This window comes from Hylobates moloch, unplaced genomic scaffold (genome assembly GCF_009828535.3).
Source record: "Hylobates moloch isolate HMO894 unplaced genomic scaffold, HMol_V3 SCAFFOLD_2, whole genome shotgun sequence".
NCBI lineage: Eukaryota > Metazoa > Chordata > Mammalia > Primates > Hylobatidae > Hylobates > Hylobates moloch.
In genome coordinates this window covers 147,769,088-147,786,033 of record NW_026652277.1, presented here as the reverse complement: position 1 = coordinate 147,786,033, position 16,946 = coordinate 147,769,088, and the positions used below count along the sequence as shown (strand labels likewise).

General features: G+C 38.0%; 1 protein-coding gene and 1 long non-coding RNA gene across 4 annotated transcripts in view; one reads left to right on the top strand and one right to left on the bottom strand.

Annotated features, from left to right (window-relative positions):
- Positions 1 to 1,995, top strand: part of LOC131382883 (uncharacterized) — a 15,595-nt gene extending 13,600 nt beyond the window's left edge. For both annotated transcript variants that reach the window (XR_009212503.1, XR_009212502.1), the window contains exon 2: positions 1,540 to 1,995. This is a non-coding gene — a long non-coding RNA (uncharacterized LOC131382883). The remainder of the gene's footprint in view (positions 1 to 1,539) is intronic.
- The window catches only part of L3MBTL3 (L3MBTL histone methyl-lysine binding protein 3), a 134,555-nt gene that overhangs the window by 16,579 nt on the left and 101,030 nt on the right, over positions 1 to 16,946 (bottom strand). For both annotated transcript variants that reach the window (XM_032158933.2, XM_032158953.2), the window contains 3 exons: positions 16,589 to 16,668; positions 1,634 to 1,803; positions 1,354 to 1,416 (listed from right to left, as the gene is read on the bottom strand). In XM_032158933.2, coding sequence (XP_032014824.1) covers positions 1,354 to 1,416; positions 1,634 to 1,803; positions 16,589 to 16,668 — 313 coding nt within the window. The remainder of the gene's footprint in view (positions 1 to 1,353; positions 1,417 to 1,633; positions 1,804 to 16,588; positions 16,669 to 16,946) is intronic.

Here is a 16,946-nt window from a genome sequence, read left to right as displayed (position 1 = left end):
GGTGTATATGTGCCACATTTTCTTAATCCAGTCTATCGTTGTTGGACATTTGGGTTGGTTCCAACAACGATAGACTGGATTAAGAAAATGTGGCACATATACACCATGGAATACTATGCAGCCATAAAAAATGATGAGTTCGTGTCCTTTGTAGGGACATGGATGAAACTGGAAAACATCATTCTCAGTAAACTATCGCAAGGACAAAAAACCAAACACCACATGTTCTCACTCATAGGTGGGAATTGAACAATGAGAACTCATGGACACAGGAAGGGGAACATCACACTCCGGGGACTGTTGTGGGGTGGGGGTAGGGGGGAGGGACAGCATTAGGAGATACACCTAATGCTAAATGACGAGTTAATGGGTGCAGGAAATCAACATGGCACATGGATACATATGTAACAAACCTGCACATTGTGCACATGTACCCTAAAACCCTAAAGTATAATTTAAAAAAAAAAAAAAAACAAAAACAGTTGAGCTTTACACATAGGGGCAAACAAGGTGTGTATGCATGTAACTGTAGACAGCAGATGTTGGAGAAAGCCTTCTGAGATTACTCAGTCCACGTTCTGCCTTCTGGCAGGAGTAGACAGAGCCAAAATCAGAGGGGTAATTGACTGCTTTGCTTGGTGGAGATGACAGGCAAGTGGCTTTTTTTAAAGGTCTCTACTGAAAAGGGTCTCCTGCTGTACGCTTACAGAATTAAAAGTTAGAAACCAGATTCCTTTTTATTCTAGTGCTCACTGTAAGTGATATCATTCTTAATCACCCCTTATATTGAAGTTTTGGAGAGGTAGTTGAAAACAACTAATAAAATAATCTTCCAAAAGTGGACTGTGATAAATATCTTATTATAAACATTATTGAGGAATGTATATGACTTAAGAGATTTTTTTTAGACATAATACTAATATTACTTATTATAAACCTCAAATGGAGTCAATCATGGTATTGTTAGAATGATGCTGGAAAATAAAATAATGGAAACTAATTTCACTTTATTAAAAAGATAAAATGTTGCTTATTTCTTTCTTTGGCTTCTTCTGTGCTATAAACTATATAAATGCATGCTATTAAGTTCTGTGGGTTTTCTTTTTATAAGGAGCCTAGTGTTACTGCTGTGGGGCATCACAAAATGGTACTCACAACCATTCTTATGCATCTCATCTTATACAAAGACTTTTTATACAACTGATTCATACTGCCTGTTAGTATACATCAATTTGTCAATTTCAACACACCCCATCTCTTTTTGACTCTGCCAATTCCACACATTTCACCATCCACTGCATTTCAGTGCTTTGATCCCATTAAGTAACATATTGCATTTAGTGGAACACTTACTTCATCTTTAAATACCTTTCCATGTTCTTCACACCCAGGTAAGCTCTGTATAAATTCTGACACCTGTCAAAAGCAATATCAAAATTCCCAGTTAAAAAACACAGTCAGAATCTAAATGCTACAGGTTCAAAACATTTAACCCACATGCATTAGTTATTTCTCTCAGAATAATTTCTTCTCTTTCAGAAAAAAAAGACTAAATGCTACCTACGCTCAATGTTCCACACCTAAGCCAGTAATCCTGTATCTGGTGTCTGGCGGCAAAGAAAATAAAATATACCTCGTCCGTGCTCCATTTGGAAACTTTACTGGCAGGGATTCCAGCGACAGTTGGAAGAAGTTTGCTTTGCTGCTCCCAGCGCAAGGGCAGACATGGAATTGGGGACTTAAAGGACAGAAAGACAGCTGACCGACGCTGTGCCTGCTGGACGGTGGGTTCTTCCCGGGCACCTGGTCAATGAAAACAAATGGGAAATCACTCTCTGAAAGCAGCAAGAAAGCCCCAAATGCCACGCATCTCCCAGATAATGAGACTGGGGGCGGGAGTTGTTAAAGCATTGGTTCCTTTCAGCATTATACTATTGAATAGGCTCTTCTTTGTCTTTACTGAAGGTCACTATTAAAAACAACCTGTAAATTCAACTGATATTATTTGCTACAGCACTCATTGCTAAAGACATGCTTCATTATGTTGTTCAACGTTGTGTCTTTAATGCTTCAGATAAGAAACGTGCCTCAAAGTTTTAATGGGAAGGAAAGTTAGTCTTATTCTAGGAAATTGTTTATTTGCTCCCCTTTCTGCTTTGGATGTTGTAAAGGTTAACAGCCAAGTTGCATCTCAAGTCTAACACCTGTGCTTACCATGTATTCACAGTTGGAGTACCTTCTCTCTCCTTTTGTCTCAGGGCTTGGTTTTGTTTTTTAACTTCTTATTTACTAATCATACTGATTTTTTAAATAGCCAATTTAATTTTTTGACAGGGATATGAAATTATTGCAATAAAAATAAAACAGCAGAAATGCAAATGCTTTTGTAATTTTTTATTTGTTCAGATCAAAATTAAAACTACTAAATATTCTTACTGTAGCCTGGGCAACAAGACAAGGTCCCATCTCTTGAAACAAAATAAAACCCTACTGAATATTCTATTTATTTTAGAGCTTCTGAACCCAAACCTAGTTTTATGGCTGCTTTCCTAAAACAGCCATTCTCTAGCAAAGGAGTTTTGTCCTCTGGACGCTTGACTTAGAGCTGTCAATCGTCATCTCCTTATGGTCCTTTAGAACAGACACCTTTTCTGAAAACTCTGTATTCAAAGCACCTTAGAAGAAAGGCACCTCCCCTACATTTCCTCTCTGCTCACACACCAGCTCAGTTACAAGGACACCTCAACTCTATCACAAAGCCTTGCTTTTGTATCTCTAAGATCTATAGAAAGACGCAGAAATCACTAAGTGTAAAGCTCACTGAATTTTCAAAGTGAACACGCCCATGTAACCAACACCCTGACTGAAAACAAAACGTGGCCAGCACACCCTTCCAATCACACCTCACCTGTCAAGGGTGACCACTTCCTTGACTACTAACACCATAGATTCATTTACCCTCTTTTGAATTGTATTTAAAATGGAAACTTGGGTATCTGCCTTCTTTCTCTAAACCGCATGTTTCTGAGATTCATCCACATTGTTGTGAGTAGTAGAAGTTACCTTCTCTTTGTCGTATGGTTTTTTGTGGTTGTGAATACTCTGTAATTCATTTGGAGATCATGAACAATGAGCATCTGAGTTTTTACTTTGGGGCTATTACAAACATTCTTGTGCAGATTATTTTGTCAGAGGCGTTTGAACCAGAGCAACTCCATCTTGAGCAGGAGCTGGGTAAAATGAGGCTGAGACCTACTGGGTCTGAGACCACTGCATTCCCAGATGGTTAAGGCATTCTAAGTCACAGGATGAGCTAGGAGATGGGGACAAGATACAGGTCATAAAGACCTTGCTGATAAAATAGACTGCAGTAAAGAAGCCAGACAAAACCCACCAAAACCAAGTGACCTCTGGTCGTCCTCACTGCTACACTCTCACCAGCGCCAGGACAGTTTACAATTGCCATGTCAACATCAGGAAGTTACCCTATACGGTCTAAAAAAGGGAGGCACGAATAATCCACCCCTTGTTTAGCATATCATCAAGAAATAACCACAAAAATGGGCAACCATTTGGAGTAGCCATTCTTTATTCCTTTCCTTTCCTAATAAACTTGCATTCTCACTTCACTCTCTGGACTTGCCCCAAATTCCTTCTTGCGCGAGACCCAAGAATCCTCTCCTGGGGTCTGGATTGGGACCCTTTCCTGGTAACAACTTCTTGAACATATGTATGCATTTCCATTGCACATATACCAAAGAGTGAAACTTTGAGGTCACAGCATTTGTGTACGTTAAGCTCTGGTAAATCCTGCCAGCTTTCCAAAACAACTGCACAATACCCACCAATAGCATACGACAGTTCCAATTACTTCACCTCCACACCAATGCTTGGTATTGTCTATCTTTTTCTTTTTAACCATTTAGTGGGTGTATAGTGGTATCACATTACAATTGCACTCGATGACTAATGATATTGATAATCTTTCCCTATGTTTATTGTCCACACAGAGAGGCTCTTTTGTAAAGGGCTTATTCATATTTTATGTCCATTTTTCTATCGAGCTGTCTTCCTTTTTTCTTACTGATTTATACATGTTGCCTATATATATTCTGGGTAGAAGTCCTTTGTTGCAAATATGTATTACAAATATCTCCTCCCACTCTGCGCCTTCCTTTTTACTTTCTTAATAGGGTTTTTTGAATAATAGAAGTAACTGTAAAATGTTTAATTTATTAATTTTTTCTCTTATGGCAAATGTCTTATATGACTATTAAAGGAACCTTTGCTTACCCCAAGATCGTAAAGAGAGTTTTCTCTGCTTTACTCTAAACACTTTATGCTCTACGTTTCATATTTAGATCTACAATCCATCTGATATTTATGTCTTGTGTATATATTAGGCAAGAATCAATATTCATAATTTTCCACATAGATCTTTAATTGCCCAACCATGATTTACTGAAAAGACCATCCTTTCCCCACTGTACTGCAGTGGTAGTTTTAACATAAATATCAATGTCTTTCAGATTCCATATTTTGTCCCACTGGTCTCTTTATCCCAATCCACAACTTTAATTACTATCACTTTTTAAGTATACTGATGTCTGTGATGTAGGTCTTCTTCAAGATTGCCATGGCAATTGCATTTTCAATTTTACAATTAGCTTTTTTTTAAAAAAAAATGCTAAGATTTAGATTAGGCTTTCCATCAAATATACTTCTACTAGACAAATTTCCAGTAGATAAATTTGGTTAAGAAATGACTTCTTTACAATATTGAGTCTTCCAATCCATGAAGAAGTTAAATCCCTCAATTTCTTTGGCTCTTCTTTAACATCTCTCATTAATATTTTGTCATTTTCAGGTAGAGATCTTGTACATCTTTTGTTAAATTTATTTCTATGTATCAGATCTTTCCTGAGGCTGTTATAAGCGGTAAATTTTAAAAAAATTTATTTCTTATTGTTCTGTTATAGTTTTCTAATAAGTTTCTTCTTAAACTAGCCTAATCCAAAATTTGAATTGCTCTGAATGCTAGAAAGTCACTATGCTGAGTCAAAAATCTGTTTTATTGGAGTTGACACCCACTGGTCCTGGTACTACCTCACTACGCTCATACAGAAAAATTCTAGTGTCTGCTCCACATGAAACATTTCAAATCTTCAAATATGTTTTAAAAAGCCATCATTATCCCTCTTTCCACATTTCATCCAATCAACCTCAAAGGTGCAGGGTCCTCATCCCAGTTTACTGAATATCTATTATAAACCAAATATATAAACCAGAAACAGTCTGTTTTTATTCTCTTTTTCTTTTTGAATTGCCCAGAGTTTAAGGAATTTTTGTGTAGCAAAATACAGAGTAACTTAGAAACATCTTTTTAATCTCAGGTATTCTAAAGAGCTTAGCTATTATTTGAAATATAATATTTGTACATATTTTATAAGACAGCTTTATATGAAATGGTAAGATTTCCAATTCTACACTACAGTAAAACAATAGGGCTGACTTTATAATTTGTATCCTGAGTGCATGCCATATAATTAGTCTTCTCCAAAGCCATAGTCTTTATCCTATTACTGTTTATGTTCTATTAACACTCAGCACTGTTCATTCTATCACTGCAGACCTACTCTTCCATTTTATTTTCTGCTAAAAGTTGTATTATTCACAATTCATGTCTAATGTTCCGAACACTATTCCTCAGAAAAATAACTAACCCATTCTAAGGAAATGACTAAAAACACCAAAGCCCTTATGTCTGTGGTTGCCTCTGCATGTCTTTAAGCCTAGACATATATACTCTTTTAGCTGAAAAGGAAGCTGGGAAATGCAGTCTTCGTCTGAGTACAGTTACATACATACCAGAGACCCTCCACTGTAACTGACTTTGAGATGATTGTTAGCGTTTGTGCTTCATTATTTTCTTAAGATGAACTTCTAAACTTGGAATTGTGGAGTCAGTAGATGATAACTCAGAAGGAATCTTTTCCAGGTGAGAGAAAAGACTTTTGCCCAAAGCTGCTTCCTTGGAGTGTTTTCTGGTTTCTTTAGCATACCAGTGCATGATGAAGATAAGAATGGGAGACATTCTTTTATCTCACTGAAAAGTGCCATCCATCCGATCTATCCAGAGAGCATCTGCTGACCCTGATGGAGGTGCACAGGTGCAGGGTTGGTAGAGGCACCTCTTACTGGGGCTTTGCCAGTGAATGTTTGAAATTTGAGTATAAAAGAGATCCTAACAGTACATTCCTTATACCATGCAATATCTCATGGCACGTAGGGCCAGGGATATTGGTGGTGCTGTGTTCTAAGACTGGAAGCCACTTTTCAGCTGGTCCTGTCTGACTTGTAGGTAGATTTGGATCTTCAAATTTGGCACACAAAAATCTTTTTATCTTTTTTTCAACAAAACTATAAATAGGCCTAGACATATATACTCTTCCAATCCTAGTACCAACTCTACATCCTTCGCATTAAGACTTTCCTTCCTTTTGCTGAGTCTTCTTCACTAACTGATGTTATCAGCCACAGAGCATGCCACCTCCTATGATTTTAATCCAAAAGGAATAGAGAAAGCAGCTTCATTTGAGCAAATTTGTACTGCATTCCTTGAATTGCAAAGAAAAATGACTCCAGGTTTTTATTTTAACATGTTATGATATAGGCTAAAATAAACGCAAATAGACTCTGGCTCCAGTAGGTGGTTCAGTGCCAAGAGTAAGGAAGAGTAGGTTTAAATGTGCACAATATGCCTCGGGAAACAGAGCCTCGTGTTCTAAAGACATTTCAGCCACCTCTCTTTGCCTAGGACCCTATTTCGTACCACTCTCCTCTCAAACCATTGACATGCATGGAAAAGAAAATTTTTAAGAAGTTTTCTATATTTCTGAAGTTTCCTGTGATAAAAATTGACCAAAGGTATGTGGTCAAACTCTTTTCTCACTTGCCCCACTTGGTTTCGGGTTGTGTGCTTCCACAGTGAGTAAAAATATTTTAGGCTGACAGCGAATAACTAAAATTACCATATGGAAGGAATGGTCATCCTTCCTGATTCTTCATTCAACAATCTGATAAATTTTATTTGTAGAACCAAAGCTGTTATCCTCAACAGTGGAAAAGATAAGAAGAGAAAAGTGACAGTACATTAAAATGCACACAGTATACTGCAGAGAAAAATAATAATATTCATTATGTTTATGAACAAATTATTCAGTCTAATGTTTAATCAAATACTCACTACTTTTCTTTAAAAAAATTTTCTCAGTGAGGCCTATACATATGTATGAGAAAGAGACAGACACTAAAGACCTCTAGTCATGCATAAGAGGCATAAAGACCAATGTTTTGTTGAAAAAAAGATAAAAAGATTTTTGTGTGCCAAATTTGAAGATCCAAATCTACCTACAAGTCAGACAGGACCAGCTGAAAAGTGGCTTCCAGTCTTAGAACACAGCACCACCAATATCCCTGGCCCTACATGCCATGAGATATTGCATGGTATAAGGAATGTACTGTTAAGATCTCTTTTATACTCAAATTTCAAACATTCACTGGCAAAGCCCCAGTAAGAGGTGCCTCTACCGACCCTGCACCTGTGCACCTCCATCAGGGTCAGCAGATGCTCTCTGGATAGATCGGATGGATGGCACTTTTCAGTGAGATAAAAGAATGTCTCCCATTCTTATCTTCATCATGCACTGGTATGCTAAAGAAACCAGAAAACACTCCAAGGAAGCAGCTTTGGGCAAAAGTCTTTTCTCTCACCTGGAAAAGATTCCTTCTGAGTTATCATCTACTGACTCTACAATTCCAAGTTTAGAAGTTCATCTTAAGAAAATAATGAAGCACGAACGCTAACAATCATCTCAAAGTCAGTTACAGTGGAGGGTCTCTGGTATGTATGTAACTGTACTCAGACGAAGACTACATTTCCCAGCTTCCTTTCCAGCTAAAAGTGGCCATATGACTAATGGACATAAGCAGAAGTGGAATCTACAATATCCTATGAGTTCTGCTAATTGGACTTGGAAGTGCTCTTAAAGGCTGAGAGCACACCCACCACCACTCCCCCAATATGTTCCTCCTTTCTGCTGGGTAGAATAGTACTTTAATGGCTAGCCTTCCAGCAACCACCTCTAACCATGATATGGTGTTGGGAATAGGTGCTCTGCAAGGCAGAGCAGCAAGATAAATGGAATCTGATTTCCTGACACTGTTAAGTACCATTTAAATCCTGGACCAAGCTCTGTACTTCCTTTATGTGGAAGAGAAATAAGCCTCTTTTACCTTACGTAAGCCACTTTTATGTGTTTTATATTACACACACACACACACACACACACACCCCTAATCCTAATCACTACTAAAGTTTACTGCAAAAACATTTTTAACAGTCAGAAATACAAAGTAACTAGCCTAGATAACCCAACAGTAGGGGATTGGTTTGTTAAGTGATGCTACATCCATCCACAGAGATAGTATTTAATATTATGTTGCAAGAAGTATAAATACTTACACAAACTGCAGGTTACAAAGTAGTTTGTACAACATTTCAGACAGAAACAGTCTAAAAAAGTAGGTCCCCACATTCAGAAAATGGTATAAAATTACATGTAATTTTGATTTTCTCCATTTTGCTTCCCTGTATTTGCTAATTGTTCTATAATAAACATGTATTATTTGGATAATAAAAGTTATATAAACTAGCAGCTGGTATTAAATAAACTACTTAATGTTACTAAAAAATAACAAAAAAATGGAAGTCTCACTTTGGTGACTTGGAAAGCAATTTAATATTAAAATATTAATTTTTTATTATTATATTAATACTAATATATCATTAAAACAACATCAATTGCTGGGTCTCGTTAATATCAGAAGAAAATGATAGATGGGAGTAATAGTAAGAAAAATAAGTTTGTGGATCTTTGACTTCATTATTTCATCCCTCTAAAAAAGCAGCAAACGAGGGATTTTTTTAAATGTTGATTCTTAGTGATAAAGGCCTGCCTCTATTGTTTGCTGTATGAAAGTTCTTCATTCAGCAATTATTTATTCAGCACTGTACTGTATCAGAAACTCGAAGGCTATATAAATACAGCATATACTTGCAGACTTTTGTTAGGCTACAGAGGACAATGACCCAAAATGTTTCACTTTGGCATGCTAAATGCTCCGAATTAAAGGAAACTGAAAGACCACAGAAGTAAGCCTCAGAAGCAAGGTCTCCCTTTGACCTTCCCCCATGCCCTGGTCTCTCTGATCCCTTCTTTCCCATGTGCAGAGAGAAACTCTCTCTAGAATTTCCTTATCTGACTAAGAAAACTTCTTTCCAAAAGAAATGCAATTGCCAACTTAGAAGTCTCATCAAATAGCCAAGAAAGATTTAACCACTAAAAGTCATCACCATGCCCAGAGAGACTTTTCATCTATTCTTCTCAGGGCATCTCCAAGAGATTACCCAAGAGACATTATCTACATAATAAGATGACATTTGTTCACAGTGAAGTTCTGCTCCTCACCTTCCTGCCACCTCCCGCAGAACTGAGAAATTTTGTCCCAGGACATTGGTCTTTGGGCTCATTCATTTCTCCTGAAAATGAATTACTACCCCTCACAACTGCCTATACCAATCCCACCCCTATTCTCCTTTTGTCTATGAAAAGGGGTCACAAGCTTCAACCATTGGCCTTGAATCTCATATTTGCAGGACTCCCACGTTTATGCACATTAATATATTCTGTATGCCTCTTTCTCCTATTAATCTATTGTCAGTCATCTCACCGAACCTTCAGAGAAGGCAGAGGGGAAGCTTACCCTCTGTCCCTACACTTTTTCGAAATGAAGTTTAATAAATAATAATGTCATTATCCAAAGTAGAAATCTGCAAATCAAATCTGCTCACATGCCTCTCATTTCTGGTTGAGTACAGGTATTAAAATTCCTGATTTGGCTTAGGGTAGAAGAAAGTGATGCAGAGAAAATACCTTTGTAAAAAAAACTTCTCGAATAAAGACGATCCTGAAATAAACATCCTCTGGTGTTTCAGGAGAAACAAGACAATAAATCTTCAACATAGGGAACACTACCTAAACCAAATATGAGGTCTTTTGGTGGAAAGAAACATCTCCAATACCACGGAGAGTAAGAACCTGCTTCCTACCAGACTGTTCCCATTAGGGCCCAACAGAACCATCATGTGGTAGGCTGACCCAGGAGGGTAAGTGCCAGACAAAAGGAGGTACACATTATGCTCCTTGCCGCTTGCAAACTCAGATCCCAATCTGCTCCCTGCTTCTCCAAGCCTGAACAATGCTAAGTCCAGAAGCCGCAGCACCAGCTACTGCTTACCACTTGCTCTGACTCATTCCTGTTCCTTTAGGCCAGTGGCAAAAGTGAAACCAGAATCTTCAAATGCCTTGTCTCAGTTTAGTTTCAAAACAATGCTTTGAGGGAGCTATCCCTAAGGTGAGGAAACGGAGGCCCAGCCCTGACGGCTCAAAGCCACACTGTGAGGCAGCAGCAGCACCAGAAGTGATCCTCGATCGCCTGACTCCTAATACCAAATACAGGGTTGTGGTCAAGAGGGTCAGTTTTTGAGTCTGATAAACCTGGATTCAAAGCCCCACTCTGCCACTGACCAGCTCTAAATACTCCTGGCTAAATCAAATTAACAGTATTGTAGTAAGGATGACATGGTATTTCTAAAATGCTTATCCCAGCATCTGGCATATAGTAAGCATTTGGCAAATGGGAGATAATATTTCTCTGTTGAAAGAAACGCATATAACTGGGAGTAGTATATCGGGCATGAAATAGTAGAAACGGAAATGACTCAATAACCCTCTTAGGCTAACATTTCACGAATCTATAAAATATGCTTTTAATATGAAAGGAAAAAATAAAACCAGAAGAAATGGGATACATCTGTTAATATTTTTTAAAATAAGAGTTACTAACTGGTGACCAAATATAAAAAGATGAACAATAAAAGTGTTTGGGTAAAATAAGTGAATTCACAGCATGAAGGAATATAGGTAAAATTAACTTGCAAGACACTTAACTCAGGCATGAAAGATAACTGAGGATCACTTCAAGGTTAATAATCAAAATAAACCAATGGCTATGGAAGCAAAAAGCAAGCCTGTCTTTTTAGGTGAGAATCTGGCATGTTATAAAATAGAATTCAGCTCTCTCACATGAGGCACCCAGGAGAGACAGTGGCTGCAGAAGGGAAAACAAAACTATACTTTCCCAGGAATACAACAATTTAAATTTGAAGGTCAAACCATTCAATTCTTTACTAATGGGCCTTCCATAATGGTAGGAATGAGCTACTTATTCAGGTAGAGAAGACAGAAGCAAAGAAAGAGAGGGAGGGAGGGAGGGAAAGAGGTAAGGAGTGAGGGAGGGAGGGAAGGAAGTATTGGGTTAAAGTCCCCAAAGATCAAATTCAGCAGCATAGCAGGAATCGTCCCCAAAAGCTCATAATTACACATACTCTACCGAACTAAACAGAATTAACAGAAGAAATGGGTGGGGGAGGAGGGAAATATCCCTTTTTAAGAGGTGAGTGTGTGTGTGTGTGTGTGTGTGTGTGTGTGTGTGTGTGTGTGTGTCTTTTAAATCAATTTGCTCCTAGACTCAAAACAGGCCTCATGGACCTACGGAGTCTTAAATCCTCTCGACATTGTAAAGCAACTTAGGGTGGTTTCTCAAGTCTCCTCTAGAATAAATGCTACCCACACTGCAAGGGGCATTCTCTCCCACCCCTAGGCCACCCCAGCCAGGCTAGGTCTGAAAGGGCTGCTTCTGCCACTGGAGGAGTGGAGATGAGAATGAACGCTGGTAGGCACCTGTAGGTTCACAAGAGGGCTCCGGAATGGAGCACATCTGCCTGACCTTCAGCCTCGGGTTTGAAAGAGGAATTATGCCAGGACTCAAACGGGAACATTAAGCATTTAGTGTTCTTCACAAAAGACCTTGGGAAAACTTCTTGGGATGCAAAAATGATCAAACAGAAAACAATTACCATGAGGCCTCTGATAAAAAGTTCTAGAAAACATCAGAAGAGCACTGAATTATACATAGAAGAGTTTCATGACGTTAGCAATGCACAAGGGGAAATAAACTCTATAAAACAAAAATAGGCTATGAAAAGAGAACAAGCCAATGTAGGAAATCACAGGAACATAAGAGACACTGCTGTTAAAATTCATGTTAAAGGCAGTAAATAGCACATTCGACAGAACGAGAGACTGAGTGAGCTATTTCAACTTGAAAAACATGTTGACAACATCACAAAATGCCAAAGTTGTTAAAATATTAAAATACTTCCATATTGGTTGGTAATAGTTACTCCCCACCATGCAGTCAGTCCCTTGTGGGACTTCCCCAAGATTCAGCATTTAAGCATAACTTCTGTTACAGCACGGAGCCTCCAAGACCCTGCTCCAGTACTAAGACAACTGTTTAACTGTCCTGTGCCATGTTGGTTACCAAATGAGCTGTTGAGTATTTTTTTTTTTTTTTTTTTTTTTGAGACGGAGTTTCACTCTTGTTGCCCACGCTGGAGTGCAATAGCGCAATCTCAGTTCACTGCAACCTCCGCCTCCCAGGTTCAAGTGATTCTCCTGCCTCAGCCTCCTGAGTAGCTGAGATTACAGCCATGAGCCATCACGCCCGGCTAATTTTGTATTTTTAGTAAAGACTGGGTTTCTCCATGTTGGTCAGGCTGGTCTCAAACTCCTGACCTCAGGTGATCCACCCGCCTCGGCCTCTCAAAGTGTTGGGATTATAGGCGTGAGCCACCGTGCCTGGCCCGTTAAGCATTTTTGATATCATTCCTTGGGTCTAGCCCAAGAAGAATAGATATTATCTTCAAGAAAGATACAAATGAAGCAGAAGTATTAATAATCATCAAAACTATGACTTAAGGAAGCTTTCTCAATCTAAAGAAGACTGAATCAAAAAATCAAAAAGGCTCACGACTTCCCAGGCAAAACATCACAAAAGAAGACTGAATTTAAGAGCCAGGTTCATTTTCAAAACCAAGAGAGTAGACTGAATTTAGGTGGCCTAATCTCACATAGTTAAAAGGGATATTTTGGTTTGTTTCTTTTGTTTTGTCTGATTTTCCCTCAAAGAAAAACAGACCAAACATCTGGCTGAATATAGTGTATCTGTGGTGGGCCATTATTTGCGCCCTTCAGAACCAGGGCTTCATTCTCCTCCCTGTGGAATGCAGATGCTCAAAGCTGCCTCCCTCTCCCGGAACTGCCCAAAGCCAAAGGGAGCTTCCTTGCCCGAGGACATGTGCCCCTCCCAGCAAACATCCATCCGAGGATTGGTCAATTTAGAGATACAAAAGCCTGGGTCCCTTGCCTGAACTGGGATAACTCCGAACGGCCACCTGCACAACTTGTGGGATGGGCTAAGGCCTCTGCTATAACTCCATCACAGCTCAGCTTCTTGATCTGCCCAATCCTGCTTCTTTCACTCTCTCACTGGTGTTGCTCCCAAGAATACTCACTAACAAACCTCTTGCACAAAACACTCTCAGGGTCTGTTTCCAGGGAACCCCATATAAGGCACTCAGCCAGGGCTCTATTAAGAACTGAGAGGCAGAGGAAACCCACTGACTAGGCTCTGAGAGGTCCCCAGTGTCAATGAGAAACGTCTTCAGATACTATAAGGCCTGGTTTCGGACCAAAGCTTCCGGGATTTTAGGTGAAGACAACCAGTAAACTACTGGATGGTGCTATCCAGTACTGGACAAAGTGCTATCCAAATCTCTTTCATACAAAATGGTTCCTGAAAAACCATTTCGAAAAGATAAAAGAAATCTAAGGCTAAGAAAGATGTTAAAAGAAAGCCTAGAATCGTAACATGATTTCACTATAGATAAATTTTATGTTACAATCTTATTCAAAATGTTTCAGAAACGTGAAAAAGAAGAAAAATTATATTGATTTTAGGAGGCTAAAGCTGGATGAGAAAGTAAAGGAGAACATTATAGGCCAATCTCACCTATAAAAATATGTGCAATAATTCTCAAAACAACTTATTTTATGAAGCTCTCTTTCACTAACAAAAAGTAGGACACTAAGCAAAACATGCACATTGAACTACAGGTTTCACAGGTAACAAAACAATAAAAATAAATGACTTGAAAAATTACAAAATTAAGAATTATATATGACTCCTAGCAATGGTTCCTTGAAAGGAATAATAAAACAAAAACTGAGGCAATTCAAATCAAGAAAAACAGAAAGAAAAAAAATTAGAAAGACATAAAACTACCAAGAAAAAGAAGAGAATACCATGCACAGTATATGTTAATAAACTGGAAATTCTCCTTTATACAAACAATTTTCAGAAAGAAATTATGAAGATTGGCCCAGCAAATAAAATGGAAAGTTAAATAAACACTGAGTTAAAAAGATCGCTGAGAAACTAAATATGTTATCAAATTATTACTCCCTCAACAAGTTTAAAGCCTAGAAGATTTTATTACCAATCTATCTGAACTTTTAATGATCAGGTAATTCCATACAATAGATACTTATTCCACAATACTACTACTATTAATAAGAGTGAATACTCCAGCCACTGATGCATTTAGTTCTCACAATAATCCAATGATATAGATACTATTACTACATCCATTTACACAAGACGAAACTGAGGCACAAACAGGTTAGGTACTTTGCCCAGAGCTAGCCACACAGCTAGGAAGTGGTAGAGCTGAGACCTGAATGAACGCCATGCTCTTACCTCCTCTTATAAACCACCGTTCACAGAGAAAGGCCAAAGCTTTTGTCTAAGAATTCAGAATAGCCCCGATACCAAAACCTTCATAAATTAAATATTTTTCTGCCTTTTTCCATAATCAGAAACATTTTAAATAATCAAATCCTTGCATAACACTTTCTATGTGCCAGGCACTGTTCTAAGCAAGCTACAAATGTGACTGTACTTCATCCTCATTACAATCTTATGAGGGAGGTATACTGTCATCATCCTCCTGGATAGATAGATAACGAAACAGAAACACTCAGAGGTACGTGATGACACGTCTAAGATCACACAGCAGCAGGTGGCAGAGCAGAGATTCCAACTCTGACCATTTATAGGCTTTGTACACCGTCCTACACAAACACCATAAGGGGTGCTGAAGACAGCACTGACTGTAACTTTTAAATTAATCATAAACGATTGCTTCATGAAAATAAGATATGGAAATCAAAGCATCACTTATGAAATAGGTCACTGCAAGCAAACAGCCATCAGGTGCCATTCTCAAATCTTATAGTAATCTAAACAAAACTATTTACATGAAAAGCAAAGTCCCCAGGGACAATCAAAATCATAATCAGACTGCCATTTTCTTATAAAAAATGAATAATTATTGTTACATTTGATTATAAATACAATCATACTATGACTAACAGTTATTACAACTTCATTGCTTAATTAAACCACTTGCTCTGTAGCTCAGACTAGAGTGCAATGGTGTGATCTCGGTTCACTGCAATCTCTGCCTCCCAGGTTCAAGTGATTCTCCTGCCTCAGCCTCCGGAGTAGCTGGGACTACAGGCATGCGCCACCACACCTGGCTAATTTTTGTATTTTTAGTAGAGATGGGGTTTCACCGTGTTGGCCAGGCTGGTCTCAAACTCCTGACCTCAGGTGATCCGCCTGCCTTGGCCTCCCAAAGCAATATATTTTTAACAAAGATGTAGGACAAATTATTTCGTCTAATACAACTTAAAACATTGCTCAAGGAATTTTTTTTTCATTTTGTGATATTAAATTAAGACAATATTCTATCTCGATTTCAAAACACATTCTGAATTGAGTTTTAAACACAGGAAGCAAATGATATCAACAATACTAAAGAAAATGTGTGACAAGGTCCAAAGAGAATGTCTTACCAAACTTTATGTACAATACCGTACCAATATTTGAGACTGTTAATACAGACCATAAATGAATCCATATAAAAAATTACATACTATATTGATACTAAACAATAAACTTTTGCTGCCTGCAAAAAAGAGTAAGTTAACCAAACTTATTAGTTAACCAAACTTAAAGTTCATCTTTTGCAGCCATAAAAAAGAACGAGATCATGTCTTCTGCGGGAACATGGATGGAGTTGGAGGCTATTACTCTTGGCAAACTAATGCAGGAACAAAAAAAAAAGTACTGCATGTTCTCACTTATACATGGGAGCTAGATGATGAGAACCTATGAACCCGAAGAAGGAAAGGAGAGACACTGGAGTCTACTTGCCAGGGGAGGCCAGGAGGAGGCAGAGGATCAGAAAAGGTAACTATCAGGTACTGGGTTTAATTCGTGGGTGATGAAATAATCTGTATAACAAACCCTCATGACACGAGGGTTTACCTACCTAACAAACCTTCACACATGTATCCCTGAACCTGAAATAAAACAATAAAAATAAAAAATAAAATTCATTTTTAACATAAAAGAGACTGTTGTATTCCAGTTAAGGCTTTGATTGTTTCATATTAGCAGTAATACACATTGGTAATATGAGAATTATTATGGCTACCTCTAGCTTCATGTGATGTTCTCATTTCACCTTCTGTTCTCTCTTCAAAGTCTTCTTTGACATCATCGGCATGTTGGTCTCTGAGAAAAACAGGCATTTCAATATTTTATAAGAGAAACATTTTTAAAAAATGGTTCAGAACTACATCTCAACAACTGCTTTTCTTAATTTTAAACCAAAGGATGCTACTCAAGTGTTAGAAAGGATATATAGTTCTACTACAAGGCGATTAATTAATAACACCTATAAATGCCCATTTTCCTCATTATCAATTTTCATTTCCTATTCAGGAAGAAGATTTAAAGCTAAGGATAATAAAATGAACTATTCTGGAAAATGTAGCTACTGAATAATTCAA